Source organism: Poecilia reticulata, linkage group LG9 (genome assembly GCF_000633615.1).
Source record: "Poecilia reticulata strain Guanapo linkage group LG9, Guppy_female_1.0+MT, whole genome shotgun sequence".
NCBI classification, from domain to species: Eukaryota; Metazoa; Chordata; class Actinopteri; order Cyprinodontiformes; family Poeciliidae; genus Poecilia; species Poecilia reticulata.
The window spans coordinates 7,044,130-7,064,046 of record NC_024339.1 but is presented as its reverse complement, the minus strand read 5'-3'; the positions used below and the strand labels follow the sequence as shown (position 1 = coordinate 7,064,046).

Here is a 19,917-nt window from a genome sequence, read left to right as displayed (position 1 = left end):
CAAGCATAAATGTTTGGCATAAACTTCTTTCCTTTTATAGTAGAAATCTCCGCATTTGAAGGGAAAATCTTTGAAATTCCTTCCAATATTTACCCACAGACACAGTGATAAACCAATATATCAGAGCAGAGTAGAGCGTTTTTTTTAAAGACTGCACTTTCACTGAACTTCAGAGCCGCTTCAGCACAACCATCATGTTTACAATCTGAGAACTTTACATTTATTACTATCGAGAGTTAAAAAAAAGAGAAACTAAAAGTGCATCAAGAAAATAAGGAAACTTTCTTGCTGGATTGATACATAAATTTATGCATGTTGTGAATAAGAGATTAACCCCTCCCCCCTCCACATGTACAAGACTCTTTGCCTTAACCAAAAAAAACACACCTGGAGTGATTCGGATCCGTTTCTACAAATCCAGATGGCGTGTAAGGTTAATCAGTGTGCTTAAAATTTCCTGTTCTATAATTGCATCAATGCAGCAGCTGTTCAGAATAATCTGAAGGTGTCGCCCGACTACATCTACAAACTGTTTCAAAACAGCGGCTGTCACTTCGCCACCTGAAACAAAGCACATCTTAGCAATATCGCTGGAATTTTTATAAACATATTATCGGTTGTCCTGGAGAGTAGGGAGGCTATTTGAAAAAAAAAAAAGAGAGACTAAAAGAGTTGTGCAAGAACTAACATGTTTTTCATGGTCAATATCGCTGGATTTATACATTGCTTGTTCAAATACATGATAAAAGTGCAGTGCGGTTCCTCATCTCTACTGGCGCTGCCTCAAACAGTCTCTCTGCCTTAAACAAACTGCCTTTGCTCTCTCTCTCTTTAAGCTGAAAATATACATGTACAAGTGCACATGTCGACATCTAATGTAGTTAATGAGTGTGTGTAACATATTCAGTCTGTCTGATGGGCCCTCAATGTGCAGTGAAAATGCACAGGATGAGGCAGGAAGTACCATGCCTCGCTGTGAGGGAGCAGAGCAAAAGTTGCTCCTCTACACAGAAAAAAAGCTAAAAAAATATTGGGGGGAAAAATACAGCAAAGANATTTTTTTTTACAAACAAGTGATATTTATGAAGAAGGATAGGTAATCAATGTCAGATGTTAGATCATATGCTATTTCAAATTTTAATAAGAGAGAGAGAGAGTGATGTTAACTCAAAATTTCAAAATCTCAATCAAATAATGTCTTTTTCTTCTATCATATTGTTGAACAGTACGAAAAGGATTAAAACATAACTAAAAGGTTTTTAAATACTGTAACTAAATTAAGGTCAAGACTGAAATATTGGCTTTTATTTTGGATTTCATATATTGATCCATCTGACTCCAGTCGGTGCCTCACCGGTCATAAACCTCGCTGATAAAAATGCCTTAATGTACGATCAATGATGCGACGTTGTAAAATAATACCCACACTTGCAGCTTTTGTTTTTTCGTTCTTGGGCTTCTGGAAATAAAAAAGGAGCTTTTTGTTTTTTTGTATCGACCAATGTGTCAATTCAAACCTGCCTGGAGGCTGTTAATACAAGCTTTTTACGACCAGAGATTTGATGTGATTTCCAATAATTTACTGTGAAAAGATGTGGTTTTGTGACTCAAAAAATATTATCTACCAGCAGAAGGTTGCTGTAAAATGGGAATGATAACTAACATCAAATCATTTTAGTAGTATATGATATAACATGATACAGCCATTGCTGTGAGCGTTTCTACAGGGTGGGCCATAAGTTTACATACATAGGAGAGTGTAAACCGGATATTTCTTTTATATTTCAGATGCCCAAGAAGACGGGTTTGACAAAAGATCAAAGAGTTGAAATTATACTGATGGCTGGATCAGGAAGCAGTCGCATGGTTGCACAAAACTTTAACAGAAAACATGGAACGAGCATCACACACATGACACTGTGGCAAAACTTATTTGCAAGTTTCAGAAAAGTGGAAATGTTGCAGATCAACCCCGAAATGGTCCAAGACATGCAGCGATTACACAGAGTCCCACAAAAGTAAAAACGGTTGTCCAATGTAAAATGTTTACTTTTTCTATGGATGGAAACTTATGGTCCACCCTGTATAATACATCAATACTTTACTCGGAGAAATAAAGGGATGTGTAGCTACATGGTTTGTGAAGAAAGAATGGAAGTATGACATGGAAATCTGATGGGACAGTATGGCACTGCAGAGGTATAGAAAGAAAGCATCAATAATCCTGGGTCACCTAATCAGTTAGGTGCATTTTTTTTACCTTCAAATCTCTAAATAATAAATGCTACTGCTGGAAAAAAGGAAGAAAAAGGGAGAACAAAGAAAGCAAGAAAGAGAGAAAGAAAAAGAAACATTTTTGTCGAGTGCGTTTTCTCCTTCATTTATTTGAAGGCTTTATTCCCCGTGCGTTGGTTTTCATTTTGCTGCTTATTCTTGTTCCACATGTGGTCCCTTGTCGTTGATTGCTCAAAACCCATTGTTCATTTGTTGTTTTTCCTCGCTGTGTCTGCATTTGCTACAGGGATTTATTTGTTTGCTGCAGGGTTGTCAGAGCAGATGTTGATTGATTTTCACATATATTGTCCACGATGCCGTCTGATGGTTAGATTCTGCTTTACCGCCGCAGCTCATTCTAGTCATTTTATTTATTTATTTTTTTAGAGAGATWACTTTTTTTCCCCCTCACTCTCCATCTTTGCACTTTAGACAGCTGTGACTGATGTGTGACTTTTCGTTCTACAGCTACACACACTGACCCGGACAAGATCAAATCTCGGCATTGTACTCTTTTTCAGGTTCTCGTGAGTTTTTAGGTTACTTAAGCCTGGGAGAATCTCTCTCTTAAACGTAATTAGGATGCAAATAATGCTCACTGGGTCGGCGATGTTTAGCTTAATTAACTGTTGAAAACTTCAGCTCTGGCAAATCGTAATGCAGGTCATTTAAATGGAAAATAAAATTCTCGTTAGGGTTGGGCAGTGCTGCGCTACGAAAAAAGTAACTGTCTCCTTACCCAAGATGTTTCAGATCATCCATCTTTAATGCCAGACAAAGATAACTAATGTAAATACAAAATCTTAAAGATAGTTTTGCTTATGAGACCAAGCTACAAAGTAATCACTGCTTAACATGAACATTTGTTACTGCCACAAACATTGGCAATAACTGGGCAGAGGTTTTTCTGTTAAGCTAAAGTGACAGCACCTCAAACCGATTTATGTTGTGACCAAAGACAGGATATTGATGCTGTTCCAAAACTTTCTCTTTTTTTTCCTTTCACCATTTATATTTAGACTTGTTTGTGACATTTGGCTGCATGATCCAAGTGGACTCCAGCTTAGGGTCGTACATTGATGGCCAAAAAGCTTCCTTCTGGATCGTCTGCTAGAGAGTAGGCCATTACACTACCAGCATGATTGACTGTCACTGTGATGCTCTTTTTCTGAAATGGTATTGGATTCATACCAGATGCAACTGAGGTAGGTGAGGCCTGCAGTGCTTTAAAGGTTCTGGGTTTTTCTTTGCCTTCCTGGATGAGGATCAGCGTAGTCGTACTTTTGTTATTAAAGGGGCAGTGCTATAAAATTGCACTATGTGCCTGGAAAATACATAATACTGTGCCTTTAACCCTTTCATGAATTAATTATGATCCTTTGTGTCAGAATTTTTTTCCATTTTTTTATTTTCTTAAGGCATAAAAAAAGGTAGAAACAAAAAATGTGTAAAAAAAAAATCTTTGTTTTTTTTTAGGTAATCAAGTGCAATTTTCCCTAAATACAAAGTCGTTATTTGAAAAATACATCAGTAGTATTGTTCTTTAGGGGTTATCTGATGTCACAATATCTTTTTATTTTACCTGCAAGACTCGTCTACAGCAGGACGAGGGCCGGGTCGGTTGGCATGCTTTTTTGTCTGTTGGCCATATTGGATTTAACAAAAATAATTTCTTGCATTTTTTGACTGACTGCTTAACTGTTTAAAGTTTAGATCAATTTCTACTGCGAAGCAATTTCGGAGAATGATGCCATTTCAGAGAAAAACACAGCACGTTGCATCTCGAAACCAAAAAGACCCACAAAGACCCACGTATTAATTTCAAGTCGTCCCAATTAAAATGTGGATGAAGCCCAAAATTACGTACAAATATTATTTATGCCAAAACAGCTGTAATCAACTGGCAAGGAGGCAAGAGTTTTCACTCCTGAAATTAGCTGAATGTAAAAATGTAATTTATAGTGGAACATTTCCCGTTTAATTTGTTTGACAAAGAACGTATGTAAAGTCAAGTCAAAACCAAACATAATAAAAATAATGAAGTGCCAGCTGTCATCACTTTTTAATAACTACTTGAGACGTATAGGGCTCCAAGTTAAGTGAAGTGTAATTATGTCCCGATCCCGTACAACCGCTGCTCCCGCCAGACTTTAATTAGCTCTACTTTCTCCACTGCGGGCAGATTATGACCAGATGCCTCTGGGCCCCGTCCAGGTGGAAATAAAGACAAGGTTTAAAAGGAAGGGAAAAAAAAAAAAAAATATATATATATATATATATATAAATAAATCATTTTTCGGTTCATTAACTAGGAAAGCAGTCCAATGTGAGTTTATTATATGTCATGAGGAGAAGCGGGCCGCCCGGTGAGATCACACTTCGTTTCCTGGACTGATTGATTGGGCTGCTGTGAAATGAGACAGACATCATGAAGTACTTTGGATGGCTTCCTGCTGGCTAAGTGAGCTTCTGAGCAGATTGTTTTGGTAAACTCATCTAGACTTCACTTATTAGCCTTCTGGCACCAAAGTGGCAGCCTTCTTGTGTAAAGTTGCAATGCACAAAATGAAGGCTTCCAAATCAGCATTAAATCAGGTTCAGGGAGAATAACTGGGGCTTGATAAAGAAACAATCTGCTGCACAGCTTCCCTGCGGGTTCTTCCGACAATGTTCAGAATTGTATTAAATTTTAATTAACATTTTTAATCTTCGCTAGATAACGTTTTTTTTTCTCTTTCTTTTTGTCTTGTTTTGAAGACTAGGATTTGCTCGTTTTTGAAATTGTATTCATCAAAGGCAGCAGGAAATTCACACAATTATATCTAGAAAGGTAAAAATTATTGTACACATATAACGAAACATAAATTGCTTTAGATCGTCTTATTTAGTTTCATGTTAGTAATCTAATGTTGCTGTATGTGTCAGCCTTCCATTTGAAGAGTGTAGAGTAGCTGGATTGTGTAATCTCTGGCGCACTAATCTCATGACTGAGAATAAATAATGAAAGAAGAAATAATCACTTTAAAATGTTCAAGTAGCAGCACAGTTTGGTTTACTCAAGATCAAAACCCTTCAGTTATTTGCTTTATAGAGCACATTTGTTTTGCCTAAAATTAGCTCCATTATTAGATTTCCGTAGTGCTGCTTTCTGCACCATTTCATATGTTTTAAACAACATTCATTTGCATTTTTAGATTGATTTATTTATGTTTTTTAGGTAATTTACAAGGTGACAGCTGATCATTTTAAATCAGCTGTTATCTAGCCTATTCAGTCATGAATAAAGATGACAAAAAAGCTTCACATAAACAGTGCGTCTCTGTAACATTTCCATGTTTGCCATGTTGAGGAAGATTTTTGAATGTTATGAAATATGAAGATCTGCTCTAGTAAGCTTGAACTCTGTTTAGGCACCAGTTTTGTTCCATAATACTTTGTGACATTTGACCACAAACATGTTTTGTGGCCCAGTGAACAGAGTTGGGGAGTTTTCCTTTCCTCTGTATAGATAACAGCATCAAAGGATGGAAAATCCTGGACAGCTCATGATATTAAAGATAAGTGAAGCAGATACCTGAATACTTTTAGCACAACACACAGTGGGCAAATGTAACATGCATGTTTCCACTCCTGTGGAACCAACTCTTCTGTGGTGGGTTTTGATGCAGCACAAATCATAGCTTTAAGTAAATAACACTTCACTGAAGCAAACACAGTTTTAACTCCTGCTAAGTCGGGGTGCTGCAGATTTTATGGCAACGTTGATCCCTTTTAAGAGAGTACATGCAGCTGCTCTGAAATTTACACAAGCAATATCTAAAGTAATCTTTTCATTTTACCATTATGGGTTTTTTTTTCAATCTGGAAGTAATAATATTCTAGAGTGCACCCAGTCAGAGTCCTGACTTGAAACTGATAAGGAATCAGTTGATGGAGATAAAGATTAGGTCAAAGGCAAGGAAGTCCTCCAACGTCAAAGACTTGGAGCTCTTCATCAGAGATTATTAAAAGATATATCGTTGGAAGAATTGGAACAACATGATCAGTAATTGAATTCTGTAATTTACTGACTGTAATTAGACAAAATACTTTTCCATTGAAGGGTATGCATGATTTTCAACAGGATGTCTGTAGAAATATATCTATATTTTCATATAATGGAAATAGAAACATATATATATATATTTTTAATACAATAATTTGTTTGTTTTTTTTAGCATTGATCAGTTATATTATTCCATAAAAATCTTTTTAAATCTAAATCTGAATGATATTTAAAACTTTAATAATCTCATTCAACCAACGTAGATTCACTCATGCGAGAATGTTAAATACTTGGAGTGGCTCCAACAGAGGGCAGCTTGACCTATTTTCTGATTAATTTGGACTTTGTTCGTTACTGCTCATAGACTGCTTAAATCATTGCATTTTCACATCCAAATGGTCAGTTAAATATTAATATGGAGAAAAAAAAATACACTATGAAGTAATGGCAAAAGTCGCCTTACTCTCCCGTAACACAGCAACAGACTCAAATTAACACCATTCATTCAAAATGGTTGTGCATCATAAGCATCAACCCTATTGCACTGAGGTGACAGTACTTGATGTTCTACAAAATGCTCTCTTTTTTCTCCGTTTTTAGACCCACGTAGTGTTTTGAGCTGCAGCAACTGACACAGCACTGTAAGAAACCATGACGCAGCAGTTTTAGAGTGCAGAGGAAGATCAGATTGTCTTCTGATAACTACATCTCCCACTACTTTCCTTATTGTATGCTACATACAGTATACTTTGAATAACATCTACTTTTAAATAACACATTTTTTCCCCTGCATTTTCTTTTCTACCCCGTTGCAGGCGTCCCTGGTGTGGTGCTTTCCTGTGGGCCCATTTCTCTTTCCTGTCCCTCACCTCCCAGATGGCCGAGGCAGATGGCTTACCATCCTGCTGGACGCGTCTTACTGTCAAAACAGTGTTCTCCTATCAAGCGTCGCCCACTACCTAATGGCTGAACATGGGACGCAATTACTGGTGTCCAGAGCTGGACAACATTTTACCAACTGCCATTTCATAACTACCATTATGTTCAGTCTGGCAAAATGAACTCAGGCACAATTAGATTGCAAAATGTCAATGGACTTGAATAAAACATGCTTCACTTTTGATTCTTTTAAAAGTGCATTAATTTAAAGACGTATTCACAACATATTCTGAAGTGAACTGCGCATTGCCAGCTTTTCTGCTTTTCTGAAGATTTCCCAATTCTCTGTAGAGCATTTATGTCACAAAAGAAAAGCAAGTGATGTTAAAATTTGCAATGTTTATACAACCTCATATTACGAATCAGCTGCTTGTCTTCAGTTGATTTGTATGTGTAACATAATGTTTGCAGATAAGAGTTGTGACTGTACCGTACATTTTAAAAAACAAAAAGCAAAACGCTCGCCTCCCGAGATGCTCGGTAAGTGCGGCGCTCAGCAGAGCAGGAGGGGTGTGAGATTCATCACAAAGTAAACTCATACGGACACTTCTGGTAGAATTAATCATTTCTGCTCAAGATCATTTTTCTCTGCTTAAACACGGAGCGGTAGAGGTGAGCACCAAGTTCAGACGAGCCATTTACAATTGTTTACAAGTGTATCAAACACGATGTTATAGAGACAGAAAGAATCTTATGTTTGGCTGCGTCGGGTGTTCATCAAGTAAAATGCCTTCAGTACCTATAAGGTGCCCACATTGCTCTCAACCACAAACTTTACACACCAGACACGTTTCTCCACAAAAAACTTGCAAAGAAAAACTTGTAAAGAGTGTCACGCATATGTACTACACCCTCTTTTACTCTGACACCCCTGAATTAATAGCACAATCAACTGCCTCTAGAAGTCAACCAATTAGTAGGTAGACTCCACCTTCATTTTCAGGCTCAATCCAGAATATATTTTTGTTTTTAATTAGAAGAGAACAAACAGTATCAGACCAAAAAACACAGACTATAAATACAAAGGACAAAAATTAAAGCAGGACTGGGTTGTAAAAAATTATTTCAAACTCTGAACATCTCACAGATCATTGTTCAATGTATTATCCAAAAATGGAAATAGCCTAACATATACATACAGCGATTTAATAGTGCCACTTTATAACACAAACAAAAGAAATTTCAGTGTGCTTGAAATTAGGATCTTGAAATTGCGCCTCTGTCTCTTTAAAAGCTCCTTCTCTTTCTGAAACTCTGTCTTCAGGAAGTCATCACAACATGGCTCCTCTATTAACCCTTTAACAACATTTTCACCAGTGTTTCGCTGAGAAGTAGCTTGTAATAATGAGATCAGCCGATGCACAGTCCCACCAGCTGTTTGCTGTTTGCTAATTGCTCCTGGCTAGTCTGAAGGAGCTGAGTGGTGGAGTCACAGGGGAGGGTGGCTCTGCGAGTTAGAAGTACAGAAGCTTGGAAACTGCGGCTCCAAGGAGCAACAGCATCTCGTTGCCACGGGAAATTAAAGGATTCCTCAGACATGCATGGAAGAATCAAGGCAACACTCCAGCTGTGTTTCTGATGAAGCATTTGAACTTTCACACAGCCACCTACCAAAACACAGCTGTCAGGACTTGAAAGACGTTTTTCACACAACAGATCCACCTTCACAACAAAATATATTTCAGTTTGTGGTTGTAACGTGAGCAAGGCGGAAAAAGTTTAAGGCGTCTGAATACAAAGTGCTACAAACTTTCTAATTATGGACAGTAGGAATGAAAACAGAAAAAGCTCCTCCGCATTGATTTAAATAATTTACGTACATAATTTTCGAGCATCTTGCCAGTTTTCTTTGTTTCTGCAGATTCATTCCAGCTTCTGATCATTTACAAGTCCTGGCCCCCGTAAGTTATTTCACACCTCAGCACACCGGAAACTCAAATGAGATGTTTAATTAATTTTTTCTGCCATTAACTTTATTCTATCACATTCCACTCGAAAAGAGTGGCACCCTCGTAACCGTGTGCTGCATAATCACATTTTTGCACGTCCTTGCTTCCCAACTTGCTTGGAATGAGGGAAGCAGTTCGCTGCTCCCTTAAAAGCCTTTTTCATCCACGCCGAGTCGGCGGCCCGCACGAAAACATGCAAGTAACCATCCCCCGGACGAACCCGGCCTTTTGTCAGCTCGCTGCAGTCATTGATACTCTGGTATTGTGGGCTGGTCTGGCTAATTGCTAAACATGTTCTTGTCAATCAAGCCTCTCCCCAAATGGTAACCCACTCAGCTCATTTCGATGCACAGCCCGGGAGGAGTAATTGTGGTCCACCCGCCAGTCGCCTGACTCCGTTCCATTAGTGGCTGTATATTATAAATGAGTCAAGCTGGTTGCTCATCGTAGACCTATTCAAGCTTTGGCATGAACTCAATGGCATTTTTCAAATTTTTTTTATTTTACAGATGGGTCAAAAAGAAAGAAGAGTGAGGGAATTAATTGTGTTTGCAAACAGTGCGGGATGTTTTCTTCATTTCATGAACCACAATGCCTGAGCAAGTGTAAAACGGTGAGAAATTTGAGTCACTAAGCAGCTTAGTGTGGGAGAGAGCTGAACCCAGTGTAGCGATTGATAAGGCTTCTTGATTATATCCAGAAACTGAAATCATATCAGTCTCGCATCCATCGAAAGTCAGTCTGAAGGGTGAATATGTTTTAATCAACTACCCCGTCGTATGATTTGAGTAGAAATAAAATTACATTTATTTATCAGAAAATATGTATGAGACTCACTATATTCCCACACTATGTATTATCCCTTTCATGCAAAGTGGTCACTACGGTGGACAGTTATCTAAAAGCCAATTTTCTTGTGCTCCTTGTGGACTTTTATGTTATAAATGCACACAGACCACTGAAGTGGACACTAATACATCATAAAACACTGTCAGCTACAGGCCATCAGCTGCAGAAATTATTTTAGTTAAATCCAATATGGCCGACAGACAAAAAAGCATGCCAATCGACCCGGTCCCTCCTACTGCTGTGGACGACTCCACCAGGTAAAAAAAATATTGTGACATCAGACAACCCCTAAAGATGAATACTACTGATGTATTTTTCAAATAACAACTTTGTATTTGGAGAAAATCACAATTGATCCCCTAAAAAATTTAAATAAAATTTTTTTTTTTACAAAAAAAATTTCAGCTTTTTTTATGCCTTAAGAAAATAAAAAAATGGAAAAAAAATTCTGACACAAAGGATCATAATTCATGCATGAAAAGGTTATATTGAAACTAGTCACAAAGGACGCTTAATCATATATATTTTAATGATGAACTCTCAAATTCCGCATACTCGCTCAAAAGCTCAAAAGGAAAGCTTTGAAAGAGACAAAAGGGATGAACTTTCTAGTTATCAAAGTAATGAAACACCCCTCAATAACACAGACTGGCCCTCTTGACCTGTATTTCTAACTTCCTCCTCTTCTCAGGTGCGCTCACTATGGGCAACCATTTTGTTTTGTCACAAACCAATCCTGTACAAGCATTTCTTTTGGTTCTGATCTGGCTGATTGGTTTTGTCTCTTCTTCCTGTCATTTTGACCACTTAATCCGCTTTACATTACAGCCACCTTCACCCAGTCGCACTCACCAAAGCACATACGTTTAAACACCGATACAGAGATCGGTAGGCAGCGTGGGGTTAAGCGCCTTGCCCAGAGGCACAGCGATGTGCAACAGGAGGAAGCCAGATTCGAACCAGCAACTTTCCAACTGCAAGACAATTACTCAACCCACCTGCTCTACTCTCTCTGTTATCTGTGTGACCAAAGCTACTGACTAATTCAAGGTTTAGGCAAGTAATCTACTTATAAGAATAAAATATTCTAAGTTTAACACCCAGTACAGTAGATTATAACCCACCATTCAATAACCGTGGATCATTTCAAATGTTTAATGAATTTCAAGCAAACAAACCAAGGATAATTTCTTTTAAAGAGCGTTATTTAACATGTATCGTCATACATCTAAACAAATTGATCATAGCGATGTATGTCAGACAGTCTCAAGACATCATCTGCAGGATGAAGTGGTGTTTTTCCTTAAAGGCGTAAAAAATCTGGGTATCTGAGAGTCCATTTTAAGGTTTTATTTTTTTTTAGCTCCTGTAGCTGAATGGATCTTGCCCACAAACCTCATCTGACACAGCAGTGTGGTTTCCTGAGGTGCCCAAGCGGCTTCCCAGAATGACAAAACAGTGCCTAACCCCGGGGGAGGCTGAGACACAACAGAAACTGCTGAGTTATCACTCTACGATAACGGCAGTCCAACGATCAGCTAGAAACACGAGAGGCCAGATGACTGTATCATTACTGCAGCTGGCAGCAAAAACATGCTATTTATATAGAAGGAAAGCTACTCAGTGGGGTATAATGGGAGGCTTTGAAATGGTCATCAACAACCATAAATGTCTCTGGCTCCAATAAAGCACTGCAGCAATTTGTAACCCAAGATCCATTCTCCAGCCTCAGTTCAAGTGCTTTTTTTTCTTTTTTTTTTTTACCAGTAAAGCCCCAAGCACCTCAGATGTGTCATTAAAGCCATCTAGAGATTCTGAAACTTTCGAGCGTTCCCCTCTCCAATAATCCCAAGGAGGGCGTCCGGATTCAGAGCGGTTCCACTCGGCTGGAGAGAAACATTTTCTGAATTTAAAAGCTAACCAATTCTTCAGCATGCCACCCGGTCACATGAAGCGTTAAATTCAACTCAAAGTAGCAGCGAAAAAAAGATTAGCATTTTTTTTTTCTTCTATACCGGCTTTAGAGCCTTTTGGGTTGGCTGAAGATTTGCATTATGGGGATTTTTTTCCCTTCTACTCCCAACTAAACGAACTTAAATGTGTCATCATAGCTTCCTTTGGCACCCCTTGTATTTTGTATGCTAAGTTTCATCCCTTAGGCAGAGAAACATTCAAATCTCCATTAAAAGTGCTTTTAAAAAGTTAGAAAATAAATTTCACAAACAGTCCCGGAAGAGCCGTTCAACCCTACACTGACACAAATTATTGGATTTCTAATTACAGCGTTTTGTGGAGGCTGGGATTTGACAGAAAATCATCCATCTTAAAAAAAAAAAAAAAAAAAAAAAAATCTAATTAAAGTATTTTTTTTGCAGAAAATCTCAAAACCCCCCCACCCCCTTCCTAATCCACTGCCTTTTAATTAAGACAAATCAAATTCTCACCAGAAATCAAGTTGCATTATAAATCCCTGTGATAATATGCAGCTCCTTTGGAAAAGTACATCCATGGAACGTTTCTCTTGTTACAATAACGTACTCCAGTCTGGTCTCCTCGGCTTAAGTTAAGTTGCATGCACTGCCATTTATTGGCAGGTTTGCAATTGTGCCACAGTCTTGCCATTTTCAGATGACGGACTGAACAGTTCTGTGTTAGGATTAGGTTATAATTTATGTTTGGATTATAACCTAATCCTGCTGTTAACTTTCCACAACTTTGCCATCACAGAGCAGCAGCATGTTGGATGATATGAATGTACACAAATCCATATTCATATGTTCTGCTGCCAACTGGTAGCATGGATTGATTTCATTTAGCAATTTTAGAATAAACAGTGTCGCCTTCAAATTCACACCACACACTTCAAATTTGTGTTCAAACCCACAGATAATTCCCCTTCACAGTTATGCAATACTTTATTTTGAAATCATATGGATACCCAACGAAATATTTTCAAGTTTTTGGTTGAAAAAAATGGTCAACAACAAACATAAATGTGAAAACGGCCAATAGGAATAAATACTCTTGTAAGTCAGCGTGGTATAACGCAGCCCCTCACCCGCATGCCCAGCTCGATGTTCTCTCCTCCGTACACCTCCATGCCAGGATCCAGCAGACCGATCTCACCAAAGTATTCCCGGTCGACCACAAAGGAGCAGCCAATCATAGCCGGAGTCCTGAATAACCAGAGAAAGACAGATAAAAAATAAATAAATAAATAAATGAATAAAAAAAACACATTTAAAGACACTAAACTCTTTCTTCCAAAATTCCTCCTCAGGTTCTCTGGGAGGTTTATTTACGATGACATTTGTCACCGGCTGTGCTGAACAACACTGGCCTTTAAACACAGGTCAAGTGTTCGCCTGACAAATCCATTTTGGGGAACATTTTCACTGCTGTCAGGATGAAAAAGTAAAGGGGCGGGACAAGTCATAAAAGAGTTCAACCACAAAAAAAAAAAATGTGAAGAAAACAACAAAACAAATGAAACAAACTCCTTTCTCCCCTTTTGCCATTTTGTTACAATTTCAATAAAACAGCTTCAGCTCAGACAGAATTAAAGAATACGGCCTTATATATTCCTCCTCAGGTTCTTCCACGGTAGCCAACCAATGTGCCTCTAATGTAGACGTAAGAAGAGAATCTACTTATGGTCCTGCTTCCTAAAAAGGCTCAAAGTCTCTATCTGCACTCAAAGGATGAGTTTTACTATCACATTTCAAAACAAAGCATCTTTTAGACAGAAGTTATTTTCTGGGAGATGGAGGCATGGGGGCAACAAAAGAACCCTCCATATCCATTTTTCACTTTATAGCAGATGACGTGCTGCAGTGCAGTCCGCTTCAGAATTCTGTTCAGCTTCCACCTCAGCACAAACAGAAGCTTTAGAGATTAGGGAACATATCACTAAAACTGATAAATTCATGTTTTACATCAGGCAGGTATAAAGAAAAATTCATATGGAAATGGTCTCTCATTTACATGGCGTTCTCTAGTAGTAATGCTGATCTATCTTGATAAATTTGATCCAAGTCAACATAGTTCTTTAAAGCTGCCTCAAGTTTTCAGTACTGGGCTTCAGTTTTTTTTTCTTTTTAATTGGATTTGACAAAGTCAATTTTCTCCGTAAATGTTGATCTTGTAAGAACTATAGTCAGATTTGTTTGAATTTGCTCGGAACAAGTAAGATACTTCGCAGAAGCACAAGTTCTGCTTGTACAAAGAAATGTCTTATGTAACTTTTGTCAGTCTTCCTGACATGAAGGACATCAGCTAAACTGAAATGACTATTGACCCAACCCAGAAACGAGACGTCTTGATCCACGATGCATAAAATGTCCTGATATCATTCTTTTCGCTTGGCAAATTAAGGACAAAGCTACAGATGAGCTAAATGACATTCTAACTGGGATGAAACAGTTAATGGTTACCTTGGTTGTAGTGTAGGAGCCATTTAGCTTTTCCGGTATTTATCGCCACTAGGGGGCATATTTCATTTTGTGTCTGAAGGGCCCATAGGGTTATTTAAGGTCGAGTGTGATTCTGTTCAGGTGTTGCTAGCGGGAGGGGGGAAATGGTTTCCTACTCTGCTTGGTTTGGATTTATGTGGTTCTAAATAGACATGGCAAGACAGTAGATATTGTACAGAAAATAACTGACTTTATGATTATGAGTCAAGTTGAAGATTGGCATAACAGATTTTGATTGAGCACTTACCAGAAACAACAGCAACCACTGGTCTAAAATACAGGATTTAGCCGCTATAAGTAGCTTAGGATAACAATGGTTTCTATTGAAATGATAAATGCAATCATATGCGTTTTCTCAAACGAGTTGCAGCAGATACAAGCAGATAGTCACATATGGATAAAAGTTCTTATAGCATCCTCTCTGCTTATAAAGACACAGCAGGATAAATGCTGGGTGCATTGTGTGTTCAGGCTGCAGACTGTCATTCATCCCTGAGAGATATAATTTAATACAGAAGGTATTCATTGAGGCTGAAGTTAAACTGCGATACATATTTTTCACTATTGCATATGCATTAGGGTGCCAGGCTCATTAAGGGGGAAAACAACATGACTCTGATTAACAAACACCAGCTGTACCCTCTTAACTAAAAGGACTCAGACGAGAGCCGCATCACATAGAGAGTGAGCGCAACTAATAGGAAATATTTTGAAACAAACAAGAGAGACTGTGTTTCTACCTGGGCGAGGCAGAAAAACCACTGATCCACTTGCCGCTGGCAACCGGAGGAGCAAAGACATCGAGGGACTCAGAAAAGCTTATCGCAGCTTTTACCACAAAGACTTTATGAGCACCAAGAGTTCTGAGAAGCACTCTTCAGACGTAGCAGCCCATCTCAAAGATACTTCATCGACAAAGTAATCGGGACACTTGGCAACGGGACCAAAGGCAAGTTAGAGCACTTAAAGCAGGTAGCTTTATCCTTATTTACATGCGAGTAAGGCCAATGGATTGTTAGCACAGGAGGCACAGAAGTGGAGATTTTTATAATAGAGCCATTTGTTTTCATTTTCTTTACCCGATATATTTGCATTCTCACTGAGGTAAAATCTCTCGCGTTCTATTAGAAGTTGTGTATATGATTGGGAATGTTTCTAGACTGCAAAATATCACATCAATAATCGATGTATATTGATGTCATATAGCCTCCGAAATTGTAGTTGACTTGATGGTCAAGTGGCCCTTTGCAATGCTGATAGAACACAGTTTGTTATTTTCCACTTTGAAGCCACAGAGTTTCTCAGAGTAAAGCCCAAATTGTTCATGCCCTCAGTAGATCAGGATGTAAAAGTATTTATTCAACCAAGACGTTTGTACAGGTAAGAATGAGGCTGGCATCTTTGGAAAGAAAATAAAACTATGGAAAAGGAAAGAAAATTCTTGTTTGGTTACAACCAATTAAAAATGGCATGTGCATTTTTTTTTTACAATATTCCCAATAATCAGGAGAAAGTTTGATTGGCATGACTGTCTTTTTTTTTCCAGTTTCCACTGATGTTTTCTGCATTAATGTTTGCCAATGTGCTCAAAAGTCTTTGAGGTTGGAAGGTCTCCTTGCAATCGCCCTAATCTTTAGCTCACGCCAGAGTTCACCCAGTCAAGTGTGAACTCTGGCCGGGTTGCTCAAAAAACAGCAACCCAGCCAGTCAGATGAAACATGTTGGTAAAATTAAAAGCTTAATTTAAGCCTAAGTCTGCCTGAGGCATGAATAATTTGCAGTATGAATAATTTGGCGTATGATGACTAATATGGAGCTTAGCTGTGCATGGAAATGATTTTAAGAAAGTAAGTAACATTTTATGCATATAGAAACTTCAAAGGCGCATATCACAAAGCACTGCACAGAAAAGAACTCAAAACATTAGCCAGTCAAAAGAAATGGTGAAAAGGCGAGATTTTAGTTGCTTCTTATAAAGCTCAAAGTCCAAAAAACATCAAATTAAAAAGCAGAAATTTGGAGCAACTGCTGACAAGTCGCTATAAACTTTTGTCTTTGGCCTTGTACATTGTAGTTAAAAGACGATTTAACTACTGAAATAAATCCACTGTGTGCAAAAATTTATTGCCTGTATTTTAAATCTTCAAAAAGAAAGAAAGAAAAAAAAACAGTTCCAAATTCAAACTCTAAATTTATGTTTAATAACCAAATTTCTCTTTTAATGCAATGCAAATCTGCATTGGCAAAATCAGCAACACCGTTTCTTCATATTTTTTTAGATGCCAAGCAATTAAGTAAATAATACATTTTTGATTTGCAACTCAGTTGAAGTAAAATGTATTATGTTTTTTGTCCCCCATGAACAAAACAACTGAAACATTTTAATGCAGTTTAACTAAGACTCAAAAGCTCAAGTGAGAGAAACAAATCTACCGATTGATCAGGTTATATAATATAGTTTTTTCGTTTTGGTAGATTTGAGCTGGAATGCCTAAGGAATGAAACTAAATAAACTTGTCTTGGTCAAAAGTCCTGTTCAGGCGGAAATCTGGGAGGTTTATTTATGATGACATTTGTCACCGGCTGTGCTGAACAACACTGGCCTTTAAACACAGGTCAAGTGTTCGCCTGACAAATCCACTTTGGGGAACATTTTCACTGCTGTCAGAATGAAAAAGTAAAGGGGCGGGACAAGTCATAAAAGAGTTCAACCACAAAAACAAAATGTGAAGAAAACAACAAAACAAATGAAACAAACTCCTTTCTCCCCTTTTGCCATTTTTTTTTTACAATTTCAATGAAACAGCTTCATCTCAGACAGAATTAAAGAATACGGCGTTATATATGCCCTACTTTACTGAAAAAAAAGAGAATGTTTTTATTACTTAAGACATTTTCTACATCACAGAGCATTAAAGGATGGCAGGGTACAAAACAGTTTTATTTCCCTCTCAGCTCCATGATTAGTGCTTCCCTCCTGCCAAGTCTTCCCAGTGTTTCAGTCAGCCTTTATACTGGGAGCATTAACACTGTGGAGAGACCAGATATGATCTCAATTCATGTATCCAACATAATTCCTGAACCGAGTTAACCATGCACATTATTACATAGATAAAGAAACCCACAAGTGAACATTTCAGCCTTAGCCAGAGGGACGTGGCGGTACTTTTAAGAGCTTCTTGGGGCTGCATTGTGATTTATTGACTCTGTACTAAGAGAGTGCATCGGTTTGTACGGCGAGAGAGCCAAAGTGAAAGAGGCTTTTAAGCTCAGACTTCAGATAAAACACAGTGTAAGCCATCTCTTTGAGTTTTATTTTGAACATCCTGGATAAAAAAAAAAAGAAAAAAGAAGACTCAGAAAGTTGAGTTGTATAGTAAAAGCTCCTTTACAAAACTATTGCTGATACGGTGGTTTAAATGGCTTTGAATCGTGGTATTTATGGTAAATGTCTTGTGTCAAATTAATCTTCCGCGCTCAAATCAGAACACTTCAGAGAGACTGCAGCGCAAAATTAATGTTAAAATTGAGAGAGCTGCAGCTTCCTTCTCTCCCACTTCCATGCGATTATATAACTTGATGGAAAAAGAAACCTTTTTTTGTCAAAAGCCAACACTGCATATAATTGTTTATGCCTGCTAACTTACACATGCATACTTGTGGTTCCTGACATAACGAAAATAAATTCTTGCTTACATTTTAAGAGAGCGACCAGACGGCTTTTAAGTGTCTCGGTTTATGCAGATAAACCGGAAGACACTCAGCCTTATTTGCCTCGTCCTCTCTCATCCTTTCGACAAGCCACCTGCCGCGCCGCTCCACACTCCACAAACTTTGTGTGAAACCGTCTGAGCAGAGCTTCCCCTGGCAGCGTCAGCGCCGTCTCCGCGTGCGTAAGGACAGATTCGGCACCTTAGCGCCGTAATCCGCGGCTTTGACTCTTCTCCAAACGCACGATGCTGCGGAGACGTCCTCGGAGCGGCGGAGCAGTCAGCACCAAAGGTGCGATGCATACATCGGGAATTTTAAGTAGTGTAAAGTAGTTCCTATCAAAGTTCCATGCTGTTCTCATTCTGTTTGATGTGCCAGGTGATCAAAAGCGTAATATTAAGGCAATTCCCCCTTACTAGAGCCAATTAACTGAAGCCAATTATGTGAATAATTAGAGCCATCTGTTCCTCCTAAAAAGAAAAAAAAAAAGAAAAGAAAACAAAGGCTAAACTCCATACATGTGAAGTGGCTTCAAGAATCACCTCTTCATTTGCTCGTTCTGAGCTGAGATGTTACAGCAGCAATCTGAAAGCAGAGATAAATTAGCAAAAGGAAAAGAAATAAGGAGTTACTCTGACAAAAAGAAGAAAGAGTTAGTTGCTATGCTATGCATGAGGGTAGTAACTTGAATGAAAGCCTTAAAAAGTGAGTTCTTGTACAAAAAAAAAGTAACTCTTGCTGGTGTTGAAGTGTTTTACTGATTCACCGTCACATGGTTTGGTTATTTTTGGAGTGCAGATGGTGAGCCTGCAGGGGTCAACCCATCCCATGCCCTAATACTTGCTCATTCTGCTTGCAGTATAACGAGTAATACAGAATGGGGCAGAGCAACATGAATCATCTAGAACTGAGATGCATCATTCATAATTTTGTAGCCGGATTCTGAACTCTTTGATCTGCTGATACTTTTTTTTTTTTTTTCCGGCATGACCAGGCCAGTGTGCAGTCCCATTGCAATGATGTCCATTTATTGCAATAGGTTGGAAAATGGCGAATACAGCTAAAGCAAATATGATAAACCATACCCATGTCAAACTGTGAATGTAATATAAGTTAAAACATCACTTGTTTATTTATTTTCGCATATTTTCATCAACACGAGGATACTGCAGCTCCTCTCTATAACTTCCTTTCTGTCGTCCTTGAATGGAACTCATTATAATTTTTTTTTCTTTAAGATGAATTCAAAATATCAATCCATCAACAAATGTGTCAAATGTAAAAATCATGACAAAAAATCATTGATTTATCATCAGATGTGCTGAATTGTTCCTGTTGTCTGCTGTTTGGCGATGTAAATGAACAGCTAACATATTGCTTTACAAAATGGTGTCGGTTCAAGAAACTTGCAGTTTCTGCAATTCCTCCGACATTTTTTTAACAACTTGTACAGAAAATTGATGAATCTTTTACCTACAGTAACAACTTCCACACCTAAGGGTGTTTTACTTAACAATGAAACAAAGTAGCTGACCTGTAGTTTAGCTGTAGTTTTAAGCTGAATGACATCTTGAAGTAAAAATGTGCAGGGAATGCTGACCTTAGCTTACATCAGGTTCATGTTATGAATAATGTATTATCTTAAGTCAAAATGATCCACTATATATATATATATATA

General features: G+C 38.1%; 1 protein-coding gene across 4 annotated transcripts in view; it reads right to left on the bottom strand.

The window, feature by feature from the left end:
* Window positions 1-19,917, bottom strand: part of galnt9 (polypeptide N-acetylgalactosaminyltransferase 9) — a 1,026,805-nt gene that overhangs the window by 29,927 nt on the left and 976,961 nt on the right. For all 4 annotated transcript variants that reach the window (XM_017306599.1, XM_008417601.2, XM_008417604.2 and 1 more), the window contains one exon: window positions 13,115-13,232. In XM_017306599.1, coding sequence (XP_017162088.1) covers window positions 13,115-13,222 — 108 coding nt within the window. In that variant the 5' untranslated portion in view covers window positions 13,223-13,232. The remainder of the gene's footprint in view (window positions 1-13,114; window positions 13,233-19,917) is intronic.